Genomic DNA, 25787 nt, shown 5'->3' on the forward strand with positions numbered 1-25787 from the left:
ATGCAGTTAAGATGCCTGTCATCTCAACTGCTACCGATACAAGGCCTGCCACAACTGTGGGATACAGGTTCACTTAGCGAGGAACTGTCGCAAAAAACAGAAACCAAATGTGAGCTGCAGAAAACTCGGCAGATCTTTAAACGAGTGCAGGGACGTACGTGCCACCACAGCATCCATCCCTTGTCCAAGTCAGTGATTCCTGTTAGCGTAGCTGAAAATCAATTCGATAATGACTTCGTGATGGGTGCTGTTTATCGCGGAAAAAATATTAAATTATTGATCGACATGGGAGCACAGACCTAATTGATGTGGTGTTCTATAGACGAAAGGGACAAGCTGAGACCGCCTATGTTTAATGTGCGGGGGCTGAACGGTGGAAACTACGTAGCTATGGAGAAGTTGACGTAGAATTGTGCCTAGGCCAGGACAAATACACAGCAACGGTGCACGTGGGTTCTAATAATGAAATGCGCTATGATGGTGTACTTGGATTTGATTTCTTAGCCGCTAACAGGAAAGTGATATTTTTTGCAGAAAGAAGGATCGGACTAGGTCGTAACAATTACAACCTGGAAAATCATTCTTCATGTCGCGCTCAAAGGAGCCGTAACTCTGACGTCGAGGGACCGATCACCCCGACCGACACATCAGTTGGAACCCTCCAAGTCGAAGTACAAATTACTCAGCCACAGCAAGTTCCTCAGGGAACGGGAAAGACAATCCATGTTGAAGTAAAGTCGCCACTGATCAGAAAAGGAGCTCGGTTGTTGACCGAACGGTCGGAAAATTGTGAATTATTGGGCACAATGCATTGTTATGTTACCCGAAGTATAGGCATAGCTACAATGGTGAGGCTGAACATGGCGACAGTCCCAAAAACAATAATGAATATGAGCAACGCAGACGTCGTTTTGCCACTAGGAACGAAGGTTGCTCAAGTGTCGAGCATAAGTAGAGATGATGTACTACCGATTCCAAACGAAGCAGCAGATGTAGCAGTCACGAAAACAGATTCTTGTAGTGATACTGAAACATTGAAACAAGGAGCTGAAAATGAAATCGAATTAAAGAATTTGGAAGAATATTGAACATTTGTCAGCTGTTGATCAGAAGATTTTAGCAACTGTTTTGTTACAGTATTGAGATCTTTTCAGAGAACGTTCAAATTTACCTGTTACTTACTTAGTTCAGCATCGCATACACACCGGAAATGCAGCACCAATCACGCAGAAGCCTTACCGAATTCCATTTAGTCTAAGAGAATTGGTAGAAGATATGGTCAAGGAACAACTAGAGGCCGGAATTATTAAACCAAGAGATCCTGCTGATCCACCATGGTCATCACCAGTGATCCTAGTAAAGAAGAAATCTGTTTCAGGCGAACCACAGTTCCGATTTTGCATTGATTACCGAGCTTTAAATGCCGCCACCACACCAGACATTTACCCATTACCAAACTTGGTAGAAACACTGGACTATTTGGGCAGATGTTGTATATTCTCAGTCTGTGATCTAACTAGTGGGTATCACGAATTAACAGTGCATCCAGATGATCAAGCAAAGCTTCATTTGTAACTGCAACAGGAGTGTACAAATACCTCCGTATGCCCTTTAGACTACGTAACGCCCCGGCAACCTTCCTACACCGATTGGATTCTGTTTTACGTGGGCTCATCCCAACACAAGCTCTTGTATAACTTGACGATGTGATAATTTTTGGTGAAAACATGAGGCAACACACTGAGAGAGACTTCAAGCAGTATTTGAGCGTATCAGAAGTGCGAACTTGTCTTTATCAATAGATAAATGTCACTTCGCACAAAGTGAAGTGAAGTACCTTGGACATGTTATAACCAGTGAAGGTGTCTGCCCTCATCCAAAATTAATCTAAGGTGTCAAAACTTTTCCTGAACCACAAACAGTCAACGAACTACAATCATTTTTGGGTTTATAGAATTTCTATCGTCGCTTCATAACCCATTATGCAGATATCGCAAGGCCAATGACACAGTTACTTAAAAAAGGAGCCACATTCAGCTGGTCAACAGAATGCAAAAATGCAATGGAAAAACTGAAAACTGCTCTAACCACAGCTCCAGTTTTGGCCTATCCAGATTTCAGTAAGCTCTTCATCCTCTCCACAGATGCTTCAAATTTTGCAGTTGGCCCTATTTTGTCCCAAGAATTTGATGGTCAAGAACATCCAGTATCATCTGCTACCCGGCAATTAAATAAGGCGGAATGTAACTACACTACCACTGAAAAGGAACTTTGTGCTCTGGTCTTTAGATGTTTCTGAACAGGAAGAGAATTCACTGTAATCACAGACCATGCCGCACTTTAATGGTTGTTGAGCTTAAAGGATCCCAGTTCAAGACCAACAAGATGGGCATTAGAACTGAGTGCTTACCAATTCACAGTTATCCATCGTCCTGTGAAACAACATGTGAATGCTGATGTGATGAGTTGTAAGGTTCGTGTTTGTGTCACCATAAGCCGTGAGGAGGAATTTAAAGCAGCCCAAGAAGAAGATCCACAATGCGAAATATGGAAAAATGATCAACGGTTCATTGAAATAGATGGATTGCTGTATAAAGTTACTAACAAAGGGAATCGTCTAGTTATTCCAGGAAGCATGAGAGAGCAAATCCTAACTGAACAACAAGATTCCTTACTATCGGGACACTGTGGTAAAAAGGCAACGAACATCAAAGTAGCTGAAAAGTATTGGTGGCTTAGCCATAAGGCTGACGTATTTGAGTTTGTCTCACAATGTGATTCCTGCATCAGACAGAATAATTCGGGAAGAAGTAAGGCACCATTACAAAAACTGCCGGAAACTAGTCAACCTTTTGAAAGAATTGGGTTAGACGTCGTCGGTGCTCTGCCGAAGACTAAGGATGGAAACAAGTACATATTGACGATATTAGATCATTTCTACAGATATCTTATGATGGTACCAATACCTGACCAAAGCGCTGAAACCATAGCTAAAGTTTTTGTGAAGGAATGGATTCTAAAGTTTGGATCTCCATTAAGCATTATCAGTGACCATGGGACGAATTTTATGAGTGATTTACTTAAACAAACATGTAATCAGATGCAAATAACGCAGTTGAGAACCACACCTGCACACCCTGAAGGCAGTGGTCGCATCGAGAGAGTACAGAGAATCATCATTAAAATGCTTAACCACTATGTAAGGAGCAAACACGATAATTGGGGCGTCTGTCTTCCGTATGTTGTAAATGCCTACAACGCTAAAATGCACTCATCAATGGGCCTCAGTCACTATGAAATTGTATATCAACGGAATATGCGTTCACCCTTGGACTTTGCACGATCGACAGCTGGAATCAGCAATAAACACGTAAGGGAGTTAGCTCGCAAACTGAAGGACGCATGGAGGGGAGTGAAACAGCGGAATTATCAGTCCTTCCTTCAGCAAGCCAAGCAACATGATTGCCAAGCAGTCACGCCACAGTATCGAGTGGGAGACTATGTCTACCTGAGCAATGTAGTGCTAAAAAAGTCGCAGGTCAAAAAGTCTAAGAAGTTTTGGAAGGGACCAGACCCAATATTGGAGGTGGTGTCAACTGTCTTTCTAAAGCTCCAACTGCCTTTTCGTTCGGTTGTCGTCCATGTCAACCGTGTAAAGCCCTACCAGGGTAGATTCTCTGTAGCAACGCAGGACGACGACGAGGACCGACTGTGGGGCAGACCAGCTGCTCCAAAATCCAGGAGCCGAGCACCACGAGTTCACAGTCCAGACTTCGAGCCCGAGGCGTCGCCGCCGCCAACCCAGCAATCCAGTCCAAGGCACACTTAAAGCCTCCGTAAGCATGTGTAGTGTGAGTGAATGCATGGTGTGTTGCGTTTAGCCAAGTGCATATATGAATGTGCTGTGCAACATAATATCGCAGCTATTGCGCAAGGTGCTCAAGCGAAAATAATATCTGTTCCACAGGTCACCGAAGACGCATATCTCTTCATATTCATTGTTTAATTCTAGTGTGTAGAACTTTTTAACCATGTTTATTGTAATTCCATTACTTGTTATGTTAGTGTGTTCCATTAATGCTGTAGACATAGTATCACAGAACGCAGGTGTGTTGTTTGAACCACAATCAGACATGGCAGCCCCAACGCACAGTGCTAAAATTGTGTTAAATATAATTTGTCTGAGATTCACCAACAATTTTATTCTGTTAAAAAACAAATTGATTTGATCCGTTCAATTAAGAATAATGATACAGTCTTGGAAACTGGAACCATTTGGTATAACAACTGGATTACTGCAAAAATGCAAGTAGAATACACTTTCGCTAGCTATGAGCAAGAGATTAACTGTTTCTTAAAACTCTTGCCACATAAAAACTTGATTAGGCGCAAATGTGCCTGGTTGGATTTTTGAGGTAGAGTTCTTTGTACTGTGTTTGGTACCTTAGCTAGCCAAGATCTATAAGACATAAAGGATAAAACACTAGCCCTAGAGCAGCAGTCTAACACAAATTCAATTAAACTTTCTAATGAAATAATTGTGTTAAGAAATATGCAAAAGACCATTACTAACTACACATTGTTTATTGAACAAATTGTGAAAGAGTTCATTACACATTTTAACACAATTCGTGGTGAAATGAATGCAACCATCTGTGAATTATATGCAATTCTTCAAGCTGTGAGTGCACATTTAGATTTAAACAACCTACTGTTAAGAATTACTGATAATTATCAAACGCTAAATTTGATGCTCTGTATTTAAGAATAGTCTTAGAAAGTAGTTCAAATGATTGCTTGAGTAGTGTTTTATTGCATCCAGACCATTTTTTACAACTGTTGCTGTTGATTGAATGTAAGCTAGATGAATCATCTACCATGATTTCCCTGTCAATTCCTACAATTTATATGCTTATTACAGATTAACTACCACATATTCTTTAATGATTGAAGATCATTTAACTGTAATTGTTTCTATACCAATTGCCAGATCCAAGCATAATTTTGAAATGTATAAAATTCATACTGACCCTGTGAAATGGAGCCAAGTAGGTATTCATGCAATGTATCGGTCAAAGGTTTATTTATTAATCAGTAAAGATAGAAGATATTTTGTATCCCTGAATGAACATAATGTTCGTATGTGTAAATGTAGTCATAAACTAATTTACCCAGAGATGGCAGTATTCTTAGATAATAGAGTGTACAGTTGTGAGAAAGATTTGTTTATGAACAATCCCCACAGTGATTGCCCTAGGAATTTAATGCATCTTCATCAACCATGCATTAAAAGATTTTCTGAAGGTATAATATATTTGTTTAACTCAACTCTCGAAAACACATTTACTTGTAAAACGTTTGACACACCTGAACTACCTTTCACATACAAATTAACTGGTAGGGGATTAATTCTGAATGTTACGCACTGCGATTTATGATGTGATCTGTTTGAAATACCTTCTGTATTACCAACCACCTGTCATGCAGATGCAAAATTCCCTTTAACAAGGATATTACCCGTTTATTACAATGAATCATACTTACTGACCTATGCAAATCATTCTCTGTCCAGCTAACCTGAGTATGACAATTTAATTGCGGATATCCATGAAAGTGTAATAAATACTAATGAGTTAAATTTCTTAGAAGTAGCAACTAAAATTAAATCTATTGAATCTTCCAATAATGCTAATCCATATTTGATTGTCAGTATTGTGTTCTTTATGCTTTTATTGTATTCTTGTATGTACAGCCTATGTAATGTATGAAATTGTTGTCCTGAAAACCCACTCGTCAGTGTCCATCGTCACTATGTCGGCAAACAGAATAAATGTTGAAGTGCCCCCCAACACTGCCATTGGCGAGACAAACTCATGACGCCCAGGAGGTCGTCTCGAGCAACCTTCGGTAGCTCGTTTTCATGAGAGAGGGTGATTGTAAAGGCAGAATTTATGACCGTAGCGGACAGCGCCAGAGTCACCGCGCTGTGCGCTTATCATGCGGAATGCTCACGGGAAATGCAATCTGATACGCGCGGTGTGGCGTGTACACAGCCACCAGCTATGAAGAACAGTCTGAGACTGGCCAGTTGCGAACATGTATCGCTCTCGACACAGTGATGACGGGATACCAGACGAGCGTAATGCATTGTCGCACCGTCTTTATTAATAAATGGTAAAACTAAGTTTTCCATGTTCCACATTCTGCACTACCCGAATCTACCGCCCACGCATCCCATCCTAACAGCAAATGGACGCAATAACATTTTACTCGGCTGTCCAAAAGACCCTGTTAGACTATGCACTTTTAGTAAAGTTATCATATGCAAAATATCTGATTTGAGTCTTGCAATCAGGTGCTATCAAAACCTAAATCTAACAGGCATTTTTACTTAACGTGGTCTAACAATCCCAGTTAAGATATTCAACTATAGAGTAGAAGGACTTGTCTATCAAAAAGACTCTCAAATTCTATTTAAACCGTGCTTTATCTGAAACCAAGTTTCTAATGGCTGTTGGCAACTTATTGAAAATGTGTGTTCCTGAATATTGGAAAGCTTTTTGGACCAAAGTAAGTGATTTTGGGTCTTCATGTAAGGTGTTCTTATTCCTAATATTGATTTTATGTACTCAGCTATTGGTTAGAAATAGAACTATAGTACTTGCAACGAATTGCATTAAAGAATAAATATAATGCGAAGCAGTGGTAAGAATACAAAGTTCCTTGAGCAGGTTTCTACATGATGTTCTTGAATTTACACTACAAATGTGTCTTATTACATGTATCTACATGCTAAAAACTTTTTCTCGGTTTAATAGTTATCCACAATATGATCCTGTATGATATAATATAACGAAATACACAAAAGTATGCAAATTTATTATATTTGTATCTTCTACATCTGACATCATTCTCACTGCAAATACAGACTTGTTTAGGCCCTCCAGCAGTTCTGTGGTATGCCCTTCCCAGCAGAATGTGTTATCGAGTTTTAATCCCAGAAATTTAATACTGTCAATCTCTTCGATCTGCGTATCTTCATATGCTAAACACATCCAGGAAGGAAATTTCCTATGGGTTCTGAATTGCATGTAGTGGGTCTTTTCAAAGTTTAATGACAATGAATTACCTTTAAATCATTTATTAATGTAAGTGAAAATTTGGTTAACAGCGATTTTTAAATGTGTGCTTCACTCACTACTTCTTGCAATGTTTGTATCATCTGCAAACAAAACAAACTTAGCATCAGGCAATGTAATAGCCGAGAGGTCAATAATGTACACAAGTAAAATCAATGGACCTAAGATGGAATCTTGAGGAACACCGCGTGTATTTAATTCCCAGTCAGATGAAGTCTGACTGCTTACTGCAGAGGCACTTCTCAATGACACTCTTTGTTTCCTGTAGTAATATAAAACTCAAGCCATTTCGCAGCACTATTGGTGACACCATAAGATTGTGATTTTCTTAAGACAGTGCTGTGATTCACACATTCAGAGACTTTTGACAGGTCACAGAAAATGGCAGTAGCACCAAATTTGTTATATAATGAATCAAGTACATTCTCACTGTACATGTAAATAGCTTTCTCAGTATCAGAGATTTTAAGGAACCCAAACTATGACTTCGACAATCTATTAAAATTGCAGTCACATACTATAAGAGATGCTTGAACATAAACTATTCAAATATTTTTGAAAAGGCCAGCAGAAGTTCAGCTGCTCGATAGTTTGATGGTATCTCTTTATCTCTCTTCTTGTAAAGAACTTAACTTCAGCATATTTCAGCCAGTCTGGAAATGTTCCACTGGTAAGAGATTGATTACACAAATAACTCAAGGTAGAGCTCAATTTCCGTGAGCATTCATTGATTAACTTCCTTGATATGATATCATAACCATTAGAATACTTAGATTTTAAAGATTTTATGATGAATGCTACCCCTCTGGAAGAAGTGAGTATAATTTCTATTTTACTGAAGTTATTTGTAAAGAGTGGTCTCAGATACCCCATTGCACTGCTTACGAACCTGAAAAGCACAAGCTGTCAGTAACAGAAATGAAGTACTTGTTTAGGAGGTTTGCAACACCACATGCACTTGTTACCAATGTCTCATTTATTTTTAGAGCCATCTGTTCTTCTTCCTTTTTGGCAATACCTGTCTCTGTCTTTTCTATATCCCATAAAGTTTTTATTTTGTTGCCTTATATAATTATCTTTTTCTCATAATAAAGCTACTTAGATTTCTTGATTACTTACTCCAATACTTTGCGGTATTCCTTGCAATGCATTACAAAGCTAACATCAGAGCTGTTCCTAGATATTAGATAAAGTCTCCTTTCTGTCCCACAAGATATCTTTACTCCTTTTGCAATCCATGGTTTACTTACAGATTTTTTGATTGAGTTACCTTATGGGGAAAGCAATTTTCAAACGAGGAAGTTACTTTCTTAATGAATGATTTGTATTTTCTATGTGATTCAGAAGTACTGTAAATATCTGTCCAGTTCATGTATTTCACTAATCTCCTAAAATTCTTAATTTTTGACTGATTTATTACCCTCCTTGTGGTGTGCGTACTGTAAGACCTTCAGTACACACACCATCAGATTATTTGACTTGTCGCTCTAACGAAGTAGGCGAGTGTCAGCAATATGTCTCGTGGTCTTATCGTGGCGTGTTTATCTTCTGCCGTTAGGTCAGACGATAGAAATGCCACTTGCACACTTAGAGTAGCAGATTGACGGTAACGAACTTTAAACAGAGCTTGATTAATTTTCACACACATTTATTAAAATAATAACAAGCATAAAAATTACTTAACTTGGTTCTGGATGCTATTTACAATTGACAATCTGAAGTTCCTTTGGTATTGGTACGTTACTCTTATTCTCACATATATCTCTGATACTTGACAAAAGTGTCTATACATTTATCTTCGTGGCTATGTACAGGAATGTGGTAATCTTATTAGGTGCAGACTGAAACTTGACTATAGACTGGTACAGATTGCTGCAGACAAATGCAGACTGAGTAGTGGTGGGCAGGAAATCGCGTATCTGTTAGAAATAACAGTGATTGAGAAGTCACAGATATCACAATAACAACTTTACAAAATCTAGCTGCGATTTCAGTCACAGTTAGCAGTCGCAAGTAGCATTTCACATTCAACGCCGTGAGCCATCTGTTGGCCGAATTCCATACTCCTTTCTGCGATTTCAGTGACAAGTCGCAGCTAGAAGTCGCAAGTAGCAACTAAAAATCGCAGTTAACATACTTTTCCTAGTGCCATCTGTTGACCGACGTACGTACTTCCTTATGAGAGCCTGTGTGTGCATATGAAGGGCTTATTTCAATAGTGGTACAAGTCCATTTTTGTTCATTTTGAGATACAGAGTCCTAAAGTTAAGTGAGCGCTGAAAAATCTGCAGTTGAGATACCAGAAATATTCAAGCATATGGCTTCTTGCTGGAGATGAACCTTTATCAATAATTTCAGAAGCATTACAGACAGAAAAGTGGAGGTAATGGAGTTGTACCACTATTGAAATAAGCCCTTCATATTATATGACGACACGCACATTCAGCATCAGTTATGGTTGGTCAAACACTGCTGTGACTCTGACTGTATTATATTAATAAGAAGCAACATTGCCTTTTTCTCCTGAAAATATCAAGTAACGTAACAAATGTGTGTGATTCTGCTTCCAATATGACAGTTTTGGTTAATACTCCACATGCCTACAGGACTTTGCAGTGTTAACACAGCAGAACTCAGGCATCTGTATAAGTGTAGTGAAATGAAAATAGTATTATTGAGTCATATGAATGCCTCACTTTTGTTCCGACACTGTTCAAGACTCAGGAGAAAAGTTCTGCACCTGGTGTTCTACATGGCAACTTCACACACAAGAACTTTTTGCCGACACTACTACCACCTACACAAGTAAGCTTTTCCTGTGTTACTTTCAAGTAATGCACTTAAGCTATTCCTGATTAACTGGATATCAAAAGCCTCAAAATGCATATTGTAGACTTTGGGATATGTTACAGGGCAGTGTCACACTAAGATTATGGAGAAAGGAGGGAGGGGGCGGCATGTCACTGTCCAACAAGTGTTTACCAATAAGTAAGTGGCGGAAAATTACGGGTATTGGACAGCTTAACATGTGGAAAATGAGATTTTCATTATTCACTAAGTGTATTTAACATTTATTATTCCTTTAAAATCGCACAACAATTTCCATAAAACACAGTTTAATCACTCACACACTTATTTCACAATTATTTCACTTTTAAACTGCAAATCCTCTAAGAGCTGTCTTGAATCTTCACGAGTCTGTCTCATCAGCCTTGATGTGGATAGATGCGTACAGCAACCAGTAATCAGAGTCAGAACTGTGTCTGCAAAAACACAAGGATTATTAAACAATTTTTGCTCTCACTAATTACTAGCAATATAATTGACAGAGTAGATTGCTAATATTTGCTGTAATGAATATCACATTTGCAAGAACGATCTCACTGAAGTAATTAAGTCCATCGAAACGCTTAGAAACTAACGTCTCGTCTGACGAAAACGGTCTAAAGACGCAGTGGCAATTTCTTCAGATCTGTTGACAATGATATTTTGAGTTATCACTTTACTGAGTGACTGAAATATAGTTCAGGTACCTGTGAACATAGCAATATGTTAGAATTCATTTTCTAAACACGAACTATTGCGGTACTGTGTGGCCACTTACATATTAATTACACTATTAATATTTTCACAGTTGTTTCTTTAATACAAAATTAAAGCCAACGGAAGAAAAAACGTAAAACATACTTACCAATGACAGGTTTGTTGAGGTGCAATTTTCTGTGTGGACAGATGTAACTTTTTCATACGGTGGTGAGTCACAGAAATCGCAGAAGTAGCAGAAGTCGCAGAAATCCCGGAAGTAGCAGAAATCGCAGAGGCGGAGGGATACACGACCTATGTTCCTTAACTGCGACAAATCACAGTTAAGAATAACAGTTACTGAAAAGTAGCATTCACAGAAATCACTGATATCGGATAATCGCAGTTTAGCCCATCATTAAGACTGAGTAATCGGAGGTCTGTACACTCGTTGTAATACCTCGTGCATTCATGTATCACTGGGCGAGTGTGATCCGCTAGGAGAAAAGGTTCTACGTTAGTAGCAATCTCATTGGTTGCATTACATATTAATACGCGGATCGGCGGAAGCACAATTTGGTCCGTCTCTATGGCAGCGCCATCTTGTAGTGTGCAGACGGACGAGTGCTGCGCCTGCGCTGCTGTGCTTAGTGGGGCGCGCTCTAGTGAGAAAGTTGAGTACGGGCTGACTTTGCGGAACTATGTACACAACACTCCTGTACTCAGATTTAATAGACTTTTCTCTTGACACGTTTCAACATTAACGTAATATACTGCATGCTATGATTACACAGCCCATTTAATATTGGTTTTGTGATATGACTTTTTCTCTAGATTTGTCTACAAAGATATTATCAATAGAAGTCTCAGAGAACTTACATACTCTAGTTGTATAGGAATGAAATTGAATGACAGTGTTAAGGCCCGTCCACATGCAACGATCTGTCTGCGCACATCACATCTGCGCAGACAGATCGTTGTGTGTGAACAGAAGATTTGCACCAAACTGAGGTGTGTCCAAACCTGGAAGATGGAGTTGGAGGTTTGAGCGAAAACTCTCAAATCTGTGAGTTCAAACCACATCTGCGCAGACAAGTTGGAGAGTGTGGACAGGAGATCGCCGCAAATCTGGCGCAAAACAGCTGTTTGCTCAGTCTAGTGTTTGTATTTGTGCGCACAGGGCATTAAAATGGCCGATACTCGTCAGTGTTCTCGAGAGTTTGTAAGTGAATGCATTGAAATATACAGAAACCACCCATTTTGTGGAAGATTAAAGTAAAGAATATATTGACCGAGACAAAAAGACAGCAGCATACAATGCTCTAATTGAAAAATTGCGGGTATTATTTCCCTCAACTCTTGTTTCGATATTGCAGTTGAAAATTCCAAATCGTTGTAGCTCCTTCCTGTTGCTATGAATCTTAATGTTACCGCCAGCTGTTCGTGAGGAGAAATTGCCCTTCTCTATACAAGTATTTTTTTCTCATAATATGAGGGGTTACAAGCTTTAAGAGATAATTATAAGTTTCGACATCCATCCGCAAATAATTTTGCCAGTCGTTAGGTTCGCCCTGCTAGTCTCACAGTAAATTTACGTGAGAAAATTGCTTTCGCTTTAGCAGCCACTGTCTACACCATTTTGACTGCTTTCTCTGTTTCCTGCGGTTGGTCTGTTTGTTTTTTGCAACACAAGTTGCAAACACAGACCACAACAGAACTACCTCCATTTCTACATTTCAAAGTAACTGAATTAAATTTTTGATGTTTTCGGGGAGTGTAGTCGCTTGCTACTGATATTTCTTTTCTACACCGACAGATGGCGGGCGAGTAGTAGATTGGGGTTTGTGTCATGTGAACACACCACATTTGCAGCGATCTTTTGCATGTACAGACATCTGCGCCGATGTCTGCGCAGACAGATCATTGCGTGTGTACTGGGCTTTACTGATTGCAATAATTCTTCACTACCAGAGCTTCTCAATAAATCCACATAAAAATCACCAGCAATCGCTATTTCCATTTTTTTTGTTGTGAGATGGGACAATGCAGAGGTTTGTCATGCAGAGGTTAAAGTTTCCTGAAGGTGTTCTGTTGATATTTAGTGTTGTAAAGGACTTATTGTGAAATACTACTTTTGTTGCGCAAGCTTGTAAGTGCTGCTCTAAACTGTACGCCCCATTCACACGTAATGCCTGCACAGATATCTGTGCCAGTGTCTGTGTATGGAATAGATTACTGCAAATGTGCATAGAGTGAAAATGTCTAGTCTGCACAGATGTGGTTCGTTCATACAACATAAGTTCCGTCTAGGGCTCACTCGCCATGTGTCCTCATAGCAAATAAATGGAGGTAGCTTGTGGCTATACTCTTGTACATTAACCTCAATTTTTTTTTCATTTATTCAATAATAGAGGAAAGTATCTTGCGATCTGTTTTTGCGACTTTGTTGCTGACATATTGCAAACAGAGTCTGAGAAACAGAAATACAGATCAGAATTATCTACAAAATGGCTGCTTAAGCGAAGTCATTTTCGCAGAAAAATTTATTCTTCGAGTTCCAGTAAGATCACGACCACTGGCGTAATTATTTGAGGATAGGTTTAGAAACATGTAATTATCTATTGACACTCATAACTCCTAGTATGTATATTTGTATGAGTAGAGGAATTTCTCAACATGAGCGGCTGACACTGATGTTAAAATTCCTGGTGATAGTAGCTACAAAGATCAAGTATTTGCTACTCCAGTTTCGAAACAAGCATTGAGTTAAATCCTATCTACCACAAGTGAAGCTATTTACACTGCCATGAAGGATGATTTTATGAAGGCAGGTAAAGTACTGCAGCTCGATTCCGTCACGTTGCAAATAATATTTTTTTACAGTTTAAGCCTTTTTTGAAACACAATATACACTCCTGGAAATAGAAAATAGAACACATTGAAACCGGTGTGTCAGACCCACCATACTTGCTCCGGACACTGCGAGAGGGCTGTACAAGCAATGATCACACGCACGGCACAGCGGACACACCAGGAACTGCGGTGTTGGCCGTCGAATGGCGCTAGCTGCGCAGCATTTGTGCACCGCCGCCGTCAGTGTCAGCCAGTTTGCCGTGGCATACGGAGCTCCATCGCAGTCTTTAACACTGGTAGCATGCCGCGACAGCGTGGACGTGAACCGTATGTGCAGTTGACGGACTTTGAGCGAGGGCGTATAGTGGGCATGCGGGAGGCCGGGTGGACGTACTGCCGAATTGCTCAACACGTGGGGCGTGAGGTCTCCACAGTACATCGATGTTGTCGCCAGTGGTCGGCGGAAGGTGCACGTGCCCGTCGACCTGGGACCGGACCGCAGCGACGCACGGATGCACGCCAAGACCGTAGGATCCTACGCAGTGCCGTAGGGGACCGCACCGCCACTTCCCAGCAAATTAGGGACACTGTTGCTCCTGGGGTATCGGCGAGGACCATTCGCAACCGTCTCCATGAAGCTGGGCTACGGTCCCGCACACCGTTAGGCCGTCTTGCGCTCACGCCCCAACATCGTGCAGCCCGCCTCCAGTGGTGTCGCGACAGGCGTGAATGGAGGGACGAATGGAGACGTGTCGTCTTCAGCGATGAGAGTCGCTTCTGCCTTGGTGCCAATGATGGTCGTATGCGTGTTTGGCGCCGTGCAGGTGAGCGCCACAATCAGGACTGCATACGACCGAGGCACACAGGGCCAACACCCGGCATCATGGTGTGGGGAGCGATCTCCTACACTGGCCGTACACCACTGGTGATTGTCGAGGGGACACTGAATAGTGCACGGTACATCCAAACCGTCATCGAACCCATCGTTCTACCATTCCTAGACCGGCAAGGGAACTTGCTGTTCCAACAGGACAATGCACGTCCGCATGTATCCCGTGCCACCCAACGTGCTCTAGAAGGTGTAAGTCAACTACCCTGGCCAGCAAGATCTCCGGATCTGTCCCCCACTGAGCATGTGTGGGACTGGATGAAGCGTCGTCTCACGTGGTCTGCACGTCCAGCACGAACGCTGGTCCAACTGAGGCGCCAGGTGGAAATGGCATGGCAAGCCGTTCCACAGGACTACATCCAGCATCTCTACGATCGTCTCCATGGGAGAATAGCAGCCTGCATTGCTGCGAAAGGTGGATATACACTGTACTAGTGCCGACATTGTGCATGCTCTGTTGCCTGTGTCTATGTGCCTGTGGTTCTGTCAGTGTGATCATGTGATGTATCTGACCCCAGGAATGTGTCAATAAAGTTTCCCCTTCCTGGGACAATGAATTCACGGTGTTCTTATTTCAATTTCCAGGAGTGTATTTTTAGAAGTTGTACATGTGGCCAATATTTCTAAGTGGAGATTTAGAATTCCCTGCCTGAAATCTACTAGCAACTTTTGCACCAGAATACAAAATTCCATTCTGTATACCTGGAAAGTCTTACTTCTGGCATTATGATGGTGATTCTACAGCTCACTTTTAAATCACTTTCGTTATGAACCATTTATTACATTAGGAAGTAAAAGAAGTATAATAATAAATATGTCCCTGAAGGCACTGTTCCAAGTCTTCGATCACCAGCTTAACACAATATTCTGATTGCATTCTTCTTTAGAGCAAATGGAGCGGCATAGGACAGCACTAAGTGGAAGTAGACTAGCAAACCCCCGCCACAAAATCGGAAAGATTTCTTCACTTTGCTAGCTCTTTGAGGTGAACAGTCAGCATCGCTTTTTTTTAAATTTATGTAGCAGTTTCCTGTTTATCGTCAGGTCATTCTTTGAAAATTTCTCTGTTAAAGAATTATAAGCAGCTGCCTTCTTATCCCTATAACTGTACTCTCTGACTTTTAATTTTTCATACACATGTATGACTCCTACATATTTTAATAAATTCGGCAATCAGGTCTCTGGAACACTGACGTAGATGAAGTGCATCTGCCATGTCAAAGTTTATTATACACATTCAGACAAGAAATACAAGACTGAACAAAAAGCCTACTCTGGTACTATAAGCGGCTAAGCGCCAGTTTTGATGCGGTCTCCTGTCGAAAAGTTCCGACTTTCTGTGCAGATGTGATTTGAACCCACAGATTTCAGCAAATCTCCAACTTCTACGTTTGCGCTCATCTAATATCTATGTTAATCTCCCGCTCATACGTAACGAACAAAGCAATAAACTGTCTGCGCAAAAGTGATGTACGGAGGTATTTGCGCAGACAGTTTGTTGCGTGTTGACTGGCCTTTAACCAAACGTGATTACGTAATATATTAAACGTAATCTTTGTTTTGTTCGAGGTAACCGCTGTGGAGTGCCGGGAAAAAAGGCATTTAGAGAGCAGTTGTGCGTGAACATGTGAAACGATAATGTTGTCAGTGGCAATGAAGGAACAAGAAGTTGAATTTAATTAGTTAGCAACCTTGAAAAACAACCTTGTCGCAATGTAGCCAGTGTTTTCCGAAGTGATGTTACGTATAATATGCTGCAGAATCGTGGCATCGAGTAGAAGTGCACATAACTTAGTTCTGTCCTGTATTTGTGTGTGATTGAATGTGTTGAACATTTCAGTACGTAAAGCGGTAGGAACTGTTCATGCTCTATTAACTGTATGGGCCTTCTACGTTTTGCAAAATAATCCGCAAGTTCCAATAGGATGGCTGTCACAGTCTTCTCTCTTTTGCGCAAGCGCTTATATCCAATGCATATATCTGCGAGACGACTGATTTCTTGGACTGTGCTAACGAAGAATGAAAAACTACATCGGCACACAAGGTTGTCATCCGAACAGGTGACGTTGAGAATTGTGTGTGGTAGATATTGGAAGTTGCGCTGCATGAACCTGGTTGCTCAGTATAATACCACAGCTCCGAAGAGCTACTGTTATAAAGATGACACGACCTCCGTCGTTAGGAAAGAATCACCTGACAATGCACCACATACAAATAATTTATTGCCAGCTCTCTTGCCATATGCCCAGTTAATGCGGCTTGACCGTCCGATAGGTAAGTCTCATCGCAGGTAATTAAGAGTTTCTTCTAGAATTGGCCATTGATGAATTTTTCCGTATTGCAACTTATTGACAGAGGAACATGTGCAAAAACAAGATCACGTTGTAAGTATGTAGGGCCTATCTCTCACTCTGCTATATAAGACATACATAATGATTTTGTTTGGTCAAACAGCGCCCACATGCTTATTTGTAAAACGCCCCCTCTAGAAGAGTCATGTGCAAAACCCCATTGTGCTGCGTTCATTGCCAATTTTGCAGGTGGAAAAATTTTGTACGTGTCAGTGCATAATGGTTTCAGTGGGGCATTTCAAAACTGTCGTATTTTTGGGTGTGTAAGATTTAGAAGTTAAACGTACCACTGCACCAGCTGTCTGATAGGATTCATGAACCGTTCAATTTTTAAATAATTATAGCAACTAATATGCTTAGCGCAATCGCTAATGATGTGGTAGAATTTTATTTTTGTATATGAAATAAATTATTTTACACCTATTAGGTGTGTGGCAGAGAAAGGAATGGGAAAAAATGGTTTTTATAATTTGAGAGAATATCGTGAAGTTATTTTTTCAAGTTTGCTGTATAATATTTTACTGGTAGTCATAACCTTTAATTATGATTGGATGGTAATGACATTTTGTTTTTCTATTACTTTTTATATTTTATTATAGCTGCTAGTGCGTGTTAGGTGTGAGACGCTTTGCCCATAATAAATTTATCTTACAGCTTACAAAAATGATTGAAATATTTCAGACAACTATGAAACGAGTGAAGGCATATTAGCCTGAGTTTATTATGCAACTCCATGATAGTGGCTACACCTTTCAAAAAATTTTTGAAGTTAGTTCCACAATTACTCTGTAAGGCTAAATTCATAAACGGTCATTTAATAATTTAATAAGGAAACAGTATTCTTAAACCAGCTACTTAACACGTATTGTACCCAGAAATCCTAACAGTAAAAACCAGTTAATTTCTCCTCCCCGGTGCTGGTTCATGTAAAACTGATGCTGACAGGACTGTTAGTCAGAAAATGTATGTGCTGATCGTCAGACTACACAAAGGTGGATGGTGGCATTGTTTTTACAAAATTAGTCTGCTTAGTCTCAACATATACATTTGGTGTAGCAACTGAGATATCACATAGGCCTGTATTAGACTCAGAATTGGCAATAAAAAGCCCTAACCACCTCACAAATATCATGTAGCCTACAATGTTATCAGATCTCTCTTCGCATAATGTTTGTTTCGGGTGACAGTTTGCAGTAGACATGTAGTAGTACCACTGCCTGTTGGTAGACATTGGCAGTACGTTCTTAGCCCTGCTGACTGCTATTCCCAATGCTTCAGAAGAAATTTTATGAAAATTTGTCTCTTATTGCTGCTTTTTAAGTTTTCTCACCCTCATTGTCAATGTATCCTTTCTGCAGACCATTTTTTGCTGTTCTTCCTTTCCTGCCAATGTTGCACTGCTTTCTTATTTTGGCAAAACTCATTGCATCTCTCTTACTGCTTCTCTTTACAATGTTTTTCTTCAGCTGCTAGCTTCTTCGTCCAGTTCTGATAGCTGACTTGTCAAAGTATATGAGGCATAGCCACTAGATTTAACCAATATTTTGAAGATTATATCAAGTTAGACACATGCCTAACAAAATGAAATTCCAGAATGCTACACCTCATACCTCAGAAACAAAACATAATTAGATGATCATTAGTTTATTTTCTACAAACCATGAACTTAGGTCATGAACTGTACTATTTGAAACTGGGCCAATGTTGCACAAAACATCTTTTACTACCAAGTTCATGTCATCAGCAAACAGAAATATTTGAGTTACCCATAATACTAGAGGGCATATCATTTATATAAATAAGGAACAGGAGTGGCCCCAACACTGATCCTTGGGATCACCCCTGTAATGGTCCAACTTCTGGAGCAATATTTTGTGATCAACACAATCAAACGCCTTAGTTAAATCAAAAAATATACCTAGTGATGGAAACCTTTTGTTTAACCCATCCAGTATCTCACAGGGGAAAGAGAATAAAGCATTTTCAGTTGTTAAACGACTTCTAAAGCCAAACTGTACATTTGATAGCAAATCGTGTGATACAAAATGATCAATTATCCTTACATACACAGCCTTTTCAATGAATTAGCAAACACTGGTGACATATGAATATGTCTAAAATTGTCTCCATTATCCTTTTCTCCCTTTTTATAAAGTGGCTTTACTGCTGAGTACTTTAATCTTTAAGGAAACTGACCATTACTAAAGGAAAAATTACAAATATGGCTAAATACAGGGCTAACATGTGCAGCATAGGCACTCCATGATATCCATGGGAGTCCTTAGTCTTCAGTGATTTAACTATTGACTCAATCTCCTTGTCTTTACCACAGAGGAGTATTTCAGACATCAGTTTCGGAAAGGGATTTGCCTAGAGAATTATATGATTCCTTGTAGAAACTGAACTTTTATTTAATTCACCAACAATGCCCAGAAAAGGATTGTTAAATACTGTACATATATCGGATTATCACTAACAAATATTTTTACTACAAACTGACTTTATATCGTCGACCTTGTGTTGCCGACCAGACACTTCCTTCACAACTGACCACATGGTTTTAATTTTATCCTGTGAATTATCTGTTCTATTTGCATACGACATACTCTTTGCGTTCCGAATAACCTGTTTAAGCACCTTACAGTACTGTTTGTAATGGGCTACTGTAGCTGTTAATGTGTGGAACTGTCGAGAAATAGCTTGAGATGGTTCGATGAACCCTCTGCCATGCACTTAAATTGTGAATTGCAGAGTAATCGTGTAGACATAGAAGATATTGTTAGGCGTGTGACTAGATCTGCTCATCTGAATAGATTGTTGGCAGCCATTTTTAGTAACTTAGGCAGTGATGCCAGATATGATTTATAGATCCTATGTTCAACTATCAGTGGTACAAACTTTGGAAAATACTTTCCTCTTGCCCTGGGAAGGAAAAAAGGTCACATGCCTGATAGGAATAGTACTGTTCCTATGTTTACTTGTACAGCAGTCTTAGTACATGAATTTCTGGTGGTTACTTTTATTTTGTATACCAATTTAGTTTCGTTGAAAATGAAATAGACCTATCTTGTCCAAAATACTGTGAAATGCACTCAGTAGGAAGACCCAAGTAAGGTAATTTATTAATGAACCAAAACAGCTGAGCTTTTCCCATGCCAACGTCTTTGCCTTCCAGTTCATTGTGATACAGTACCTAAATATTTAATTGTTTCTGTTTACTTGAATAATGTCTCTTCATTCAAATGAAATTGATTTTAAGGAAGTGGGAGGGCAGTGTTTCAGGAGCATAATTACAGATCAACATAGGATATAGACTTAGAAGAATCCGAAATATTCTGACAGTTTTCCTGTTGTCTTGGGATTTTTACACTCATGTGCCAATACATTTACTCTGTAATGATATTTGTAATTAATAGGTAATAAGATTGAAGTTAGGACACACTTTGGAATCTAAAAGTGAAACACAAGAAGACTATGGTTCCTTCTTTATGGTTTAGAATATAAATTTCTTGTGCAAAGTAATCTGAAACTAATTCACATTTGTCAATAACAAAATATTAGCTCTAGTCATAATAAGTTTTATTAATATGCTTCATGTAAGTAGTCTGCATTGGATGCTTCTCTTTCCTAACCAGTAACTTGACTCTTTCCACATCTATAATTCTTCATGGAACATGTGTGACTGAATGACTGTGCAGTATTGCTTTCTGCGCTGTCGATGATAATGTATGCGCCTTATATACAGCACGGTAGCCAGTCTGTTGTGGTTGGTGGGGCTGCCATGTACCCTGTTGGTTGTAACCCCCTGACCACACAGGGATTGCTGTGTCGAGGCCTGCACCATTAACTCCCCACCTATGCCAAGGAATAGATACCAGTCACCCTGGGGCACTGGGACTCCCGGCAATGGCCATCCTGCCAGGTGGCCTTTGTTGCGGCTGGGTGGCGCCTGTGGGGAGGCCCCCTGGTTGGAGTGGGTGGCATCAGGGTGGATGGCATGCCATGAAGCGTAGTATGTCATATCTTGCTAGTGATCAAACACCAGCAGTCTCTAAGCGGTCAAGGTCTTAATTCAGTGCTAAGAAATATGACCTCAAATTGTTCCTGCCCCCTGGCCACACCATGGGAGGAAAGACAGGCTAAGGATGGCAGCAAACCTTGTATGTATGAGAGTTGATGGGGAATCTTTCTTGTCAATGAAACCTCAGTTTTTTGTGGAGCATTTAGAAGACAAGTTTGGGGAGGTGGAGGACTTGTCCAAAATGCGGTCAGGGTTGGTCTTGATCAAAACAGCTTCCTCTGCCCAGTCAGAGGCACTTCTCACCTATGACAAGCTGGGCATGTTTCTGTTTCCACAACACCCCACAAGAGCTTAAATATGGTCCAGGGTGTCATATTTCACAGGGACCTCCATTTGCAGTCTGACAATGAGCTGTGCACCAATTTAGAGCTGAGAGGTGTCCATTTCATCCAGCACGTCCACTGAGGTCCAAGGGATAATCAGGTTGCCGCCGGTGCCTTCATTTGGCCTTCGAGGGTGACACATTACCCAAGAAGGTCAAAGGTGATGGTTTACCGCTGTGACATAAAGCCATATATCCCTCCCCCAATGCGATGCTTTAAGTGCTGGAAGTTCAGCCATACGTCTTCCTGCTGTACCTCCAGTGTCACCTGTCGGGATTGTGGATGTCCTTCACATTCCAATACTCCCTGTGCCCCACCTCCCATCTGTCAACTGCAGAGAGCACCATTTGCCTTGCTCGCCAGACTGCAGGATTCTCCAGAAAGAAAGAAAACTTAATGGAATACAAGACCCTGGACCGACTGAGCTACACTGAGGCTAAGAGAAAATGTGAGAGGCTACATCTTGTGCATATGACATCAACCAATGATGCCGCTATGACAATGGTTCTACCATCTTCCGTTCCGCCGTGTACAGTTGGCTCTCAGAGCAGTCAGACTCCACCTGCACTCTGCCCTCTTGGTGCTGGGGGGCACTTCCCTCCCTGTTGCTCCTGCACAACCTACTTCAGGGGCAACCCCCCCCCCCCCCTCCCCCCAACCATCGGGGACGCCAGTTCCCCCTTCTCAGCTGGAGAAATGTAAGTCTTCTTCGATTCCTCTCGCCAGGAAGGGATCCCTTGTCACTCCCTTCCCAGGTTCCTACCAGTGGCAGAGCTGACACCCGCCAGTGGCTGAAGCAACCACAGGTAGTTAGTTGGTGCAGTGGTTTTTTCCACCACCTGGCTGAGCTATGGCACCTTCTTTCTGCCTTGCTCTCCAGGAAACCTGGTTCCTGGCAGTGCGTGCCCCTGCCCTCCGCAGCTATAAGGGATATTACAGGAACCGTAGCGACTATTATAGTGTGTCAAGTGGAGCTTGTGTCTATGTCCTGGACTCGGTATGTAGTGAACCTGTGCCCCTTCAAACTCCTCTTGAAGCTGTGGCTATCAGGATAAGGACGACACAGGAAATAACTGTCTGCAATGTATACCTTCCTCCAGATGGTGCAGTACCCCTGAATGTATTAGCTGCACTGATTGATCAACTCCCTAAACCTTTCCTACTTTTGGGAGATTTTAACGCACACAACCCCTTGTTGGGTGGTGCCATGCTTACTGGCCAAGTCGACCTCTGCGTCTTAAATACAGATGCCCTGACACATTTCATTGTGGCACATCGCACATATTCTGCTATTGATCTCTTGGTTTGCAGTCGTGGCCTTCTCCCATCTATCCACTGGAGCGCACATGACGGTCTGTGTGGCAGTAACCACTTCCCCATCTTCCTGTCACTGCCGTGGCGTCATGCCCATGGATGCGTACCCAGAGGGGCTTTAAACAAGGCATACTGGGAAGCCTTCGCCTCTGCTGTCACCACTGAATCTCCCCCTCATCTTCCCTAGAGCACCTAATAGCCTTTAAGTGGCTCGGTGCCCGCATTTGCCAGCTTATAAAAAGATGGAGTGTTGTGAGAGGTACGTGTCGACTATTGGGTGCCATAAGTCACATTCCTGAGTCTGGACAAAGATAGGATGTCTTTTTGGGTACCACACCCCAACAGGTGTCCCTGGCATTAACATCAGTGGTGTGTTATCTACCAATGAAACGCAATTGCTGAGCACTATGCTCGAGCCCTCAAACAGTGGATGGAAAGGAAAGTCCTCTCATTCACTACACTCCACAGTGAACCCTGTAACGCCCCATTTACAGAGTGGGAGCTCCTCAGTGCCCTTACACATTGCCCTGACACAGCTTTTGGTCCGTATTGGATCCATGGTCAGATGATTAAACATCTCTCGTCTGACTATAAGCGACATCTGCTCGTCGTCATGACCCGGATCGGATGCAATGGCATCTTTCCATCGTATAGGCAGGAGACCAACATCATTCCGGTGCTCAAACCCAGTCAAAACCTGCTTGATGTGGATAGCTATTGGCCCATCAGCCTCACCAACTTTCTTTGTAAGCTGCTGGAACATATGGTGTGTCGGTGTTACATGGCCTTCTGGCTCCATGTCAGGGTGGCTTCCGCCAGGGTGACAGCCTTTTCCAGATGCCAACATCCGCTTGCCTTCTTCTTTGACTTATGTAAAGCATACTACACGACCTGGCGACATCATGGTCTCTGGGGCCTGCTCCCTATTTTTATCCAAAACTTCCTGTGGCTCTGTAGTTTCCATGTCCAAGTTGGTGCCTCCCATAATTCCCTCCGTATTCAGGAGAATGGCATTCCACTGGGCTTCGTTTTGAGTGTCTCTATTTTTAGTGGCTGTGAATGGTCTAGCAGCAGCTGTAGGGCGGTCGGTGTCATCTTCTCTATATGCGGATTTAGTCTGCGTTTCGTACTACTTCGCTGGTACTGGTGTTGCTCAGCGGTGCCTACAGGGAGCCACCCACAAGGCACAGTCATGGGCTCTAGCCCATGGTTTCCAGTTTTTGGCCGCAAAGTCGTGTGTTATGCACTTCTGTCGGCATCATACCAGTCATCCAGAACCAGAACTTTACCTTAAGGACGATCCACTCACTGTTGTGGAGACATATCGATTCTTAGGACTGGTTTTCGATGCCCAATTGACTTGGCTACCTCATCTTTGTCAGCTGAAGGGGAAGTGCTGGCAGTAGTACCTCCATGCCCTTCGCTATCTGAGCAACACCAACTCTACACTGCTGCAGACTGCAGAGCCCTTGTTCAGTCCCGCCTTGACCATGGGAGTCTGGTTTATGGTTGGGCAGCACCCTCAGTGTTGCGTTTACTTTACCCTGTGCCCCACTGTGGCATTTGCCAAGTGACAGGAGCTTTTATGAAGAGTCCAGTGACCTGTGTCCTTGAGGAGGCCGGAGTCACTCCATTTCAGGTTTGCTGCTGGCCAGTTACGTTGCACACGTTCATAGTTCTCCTGCGCATCCGAATCACCACCTCCTTTTCCCACGCACGGTGGTTCATCTCCAGCATCAGCGGCCCAGGTCAGGGCTTCCAGTTGCAGTTCGTGTCTGATTCCTTCTTTCCAAACTGTAGTCCTTGTCTTTACCATCTCTACTTGAGGTCCATTCACATACACCTCCATGGTGTACACATAGGCTGCAACTTCACCAGGGCCGTTCACATGGCCCAAAGGACTAAGTTCACCCCCGCAGCTCTCCGCTGTCACTTCCTCTTGATTCTTGACATGTACAGAGGTCGTGAAGTGGTGTCCGGTTGACAGTGGCCCATATTCTGGTGCACGGTCCCACTTTGACTGCCCTGCGACGAAACCTTTGGTTGCCGGACTCGTTGCCGCTAATTTTATCTGACAACGCCTCATCGGCTGATTTAGTTTTATGTTTTATTCATGACGGTGGGTTTTATCATTTGATCTAAATTTTAGTGCATGTCCTTTGTCCCTCGGTGTCCTCCACCCTAGTGCTTTTAGGGTGGAGGTTGTAATGTGTTGCAGAGTGACTGGCTTCTCCCTTTTATTCTATGGTCAGCCAGCCATGGTAATATGTTTTATCATTTTAATCTCTTCTACCTGCTTCTTGGGTTTCTGTGGTTTTCTTCTCCCCTTTTGTCCATTAAGTGTTTGTTGCCTCCAGTCTCACTTGTTTTATTTTCACCCTTGTGGCATTGTTTTATTCAGAATAAGGGACTGGTGACTTAGCATTTTGGTCCCTCCTCCCCCTCTTTTTAAACCAAACAACCTTGCCTCATGTCTGATACCCCTGTAATAGACCTAGATGCTAGACCTGTTCCATACGTCTGCCCACCATGACCTACTCCAGTCCGGTCACAAACATAACCTATCCTGTCAAAGGCAGGGCTACCTATAAAACTATTCATGTGATCTACAAGCTAAGTTGCAACCACTGTGTTGCATTCTACTTCAGGATGACAACCAACAAGCTGTCTGTCCACATTAATGGCCACTGACAAACTGTGGGCAAGAAATAACTGGACGGCCCTGTTGCTGAGCATGCAGCCCAACACGACATTCCTTATTTCAATAACTGTTCCACAGCCTATAATATCTGCATCCTTCCCACCAACATCAGCTTTTTCTGAATTGCGCAGGTGGGAACTCTCCTTGCAATGTATCCTACATTCCTGTAACCCTCCTGGCTGCAATATTCGTTAGTCATTGTCCTTACCCATCTAGCCCCTTCCTGTTCCCATTCCAGCACTACACAGCCTTCTATTCCACCAACGTACCCAGTCTTTTTACTTCTCTCCTTTTCTGCTACCCCCTGCACTCTCCCCTCCCCCACCCAACTGTACCTAGCTGTGCTACCCTCTCTCTACCTCATCCCTCCTCACTCCCACGGGCAGCACATTACCATCCCCCACCTCTTCCTTGCTATCCCTCCCCACCCCAACTGATTGTGTGTGTGTGTGTGTGTGTGTGTGTGTGTGTGTGTGTGTGTGTGTGTGTGTGTGTGGTTTTGGTTTTATTTTTGACAAAAGGTGTTGTTTACCGAAAGTTCACTTTGTGACAGTCTTTTTGTTGTGCCTGTCTGTGACTCGACATCTCCGCTCTGTGGTGAGCAGCAACTATCC

The 25787-nt window shown here is 41.9% G+C and overlaps 1 protein-coding gene across 1 annotated transcript in view; it reads left to right on the forward strand.

Annotated features, from left to right (window-relative positions):
- The first annotated feature begins 15937 nt into the window (after positions 1–15937).
- LOC126094984 (4-hydroxybenzoate polyprenyltransferase, mitochondrial) overlaps positions 15938–25787 on the forward strand; it is a 105855-nt gene continuing 96005 nt past the window's right edge. Inside the window, exon 1 of the mRNA XM_049909639.1 lies at positions 15938–16677. Within this exon, the coding sequence (XP_049765596.1) occupies positions 16329–16677 (349 nt within the window). The 5' untranslated portion in view covers positions 15938–16328. The remainder of the gene's footprint in view (positions 16678–25787) is intronic.

Source organism: Schistocerca cancellata, chromosome 8 (assembly GCF_023864275.1).
Source record: "Schistocerca cancellata isolate TAMUIC-IGC-003103 chromosome 8, iqSchCanc2.1, whole genome shotgun sequence".
Taxonomy (NCBI): Eukaryota; Metazoa; Arthropoda; class Insecta; order Orthoptera; family Acrididae; genus Schistocerca; species Schistocerca cancellata.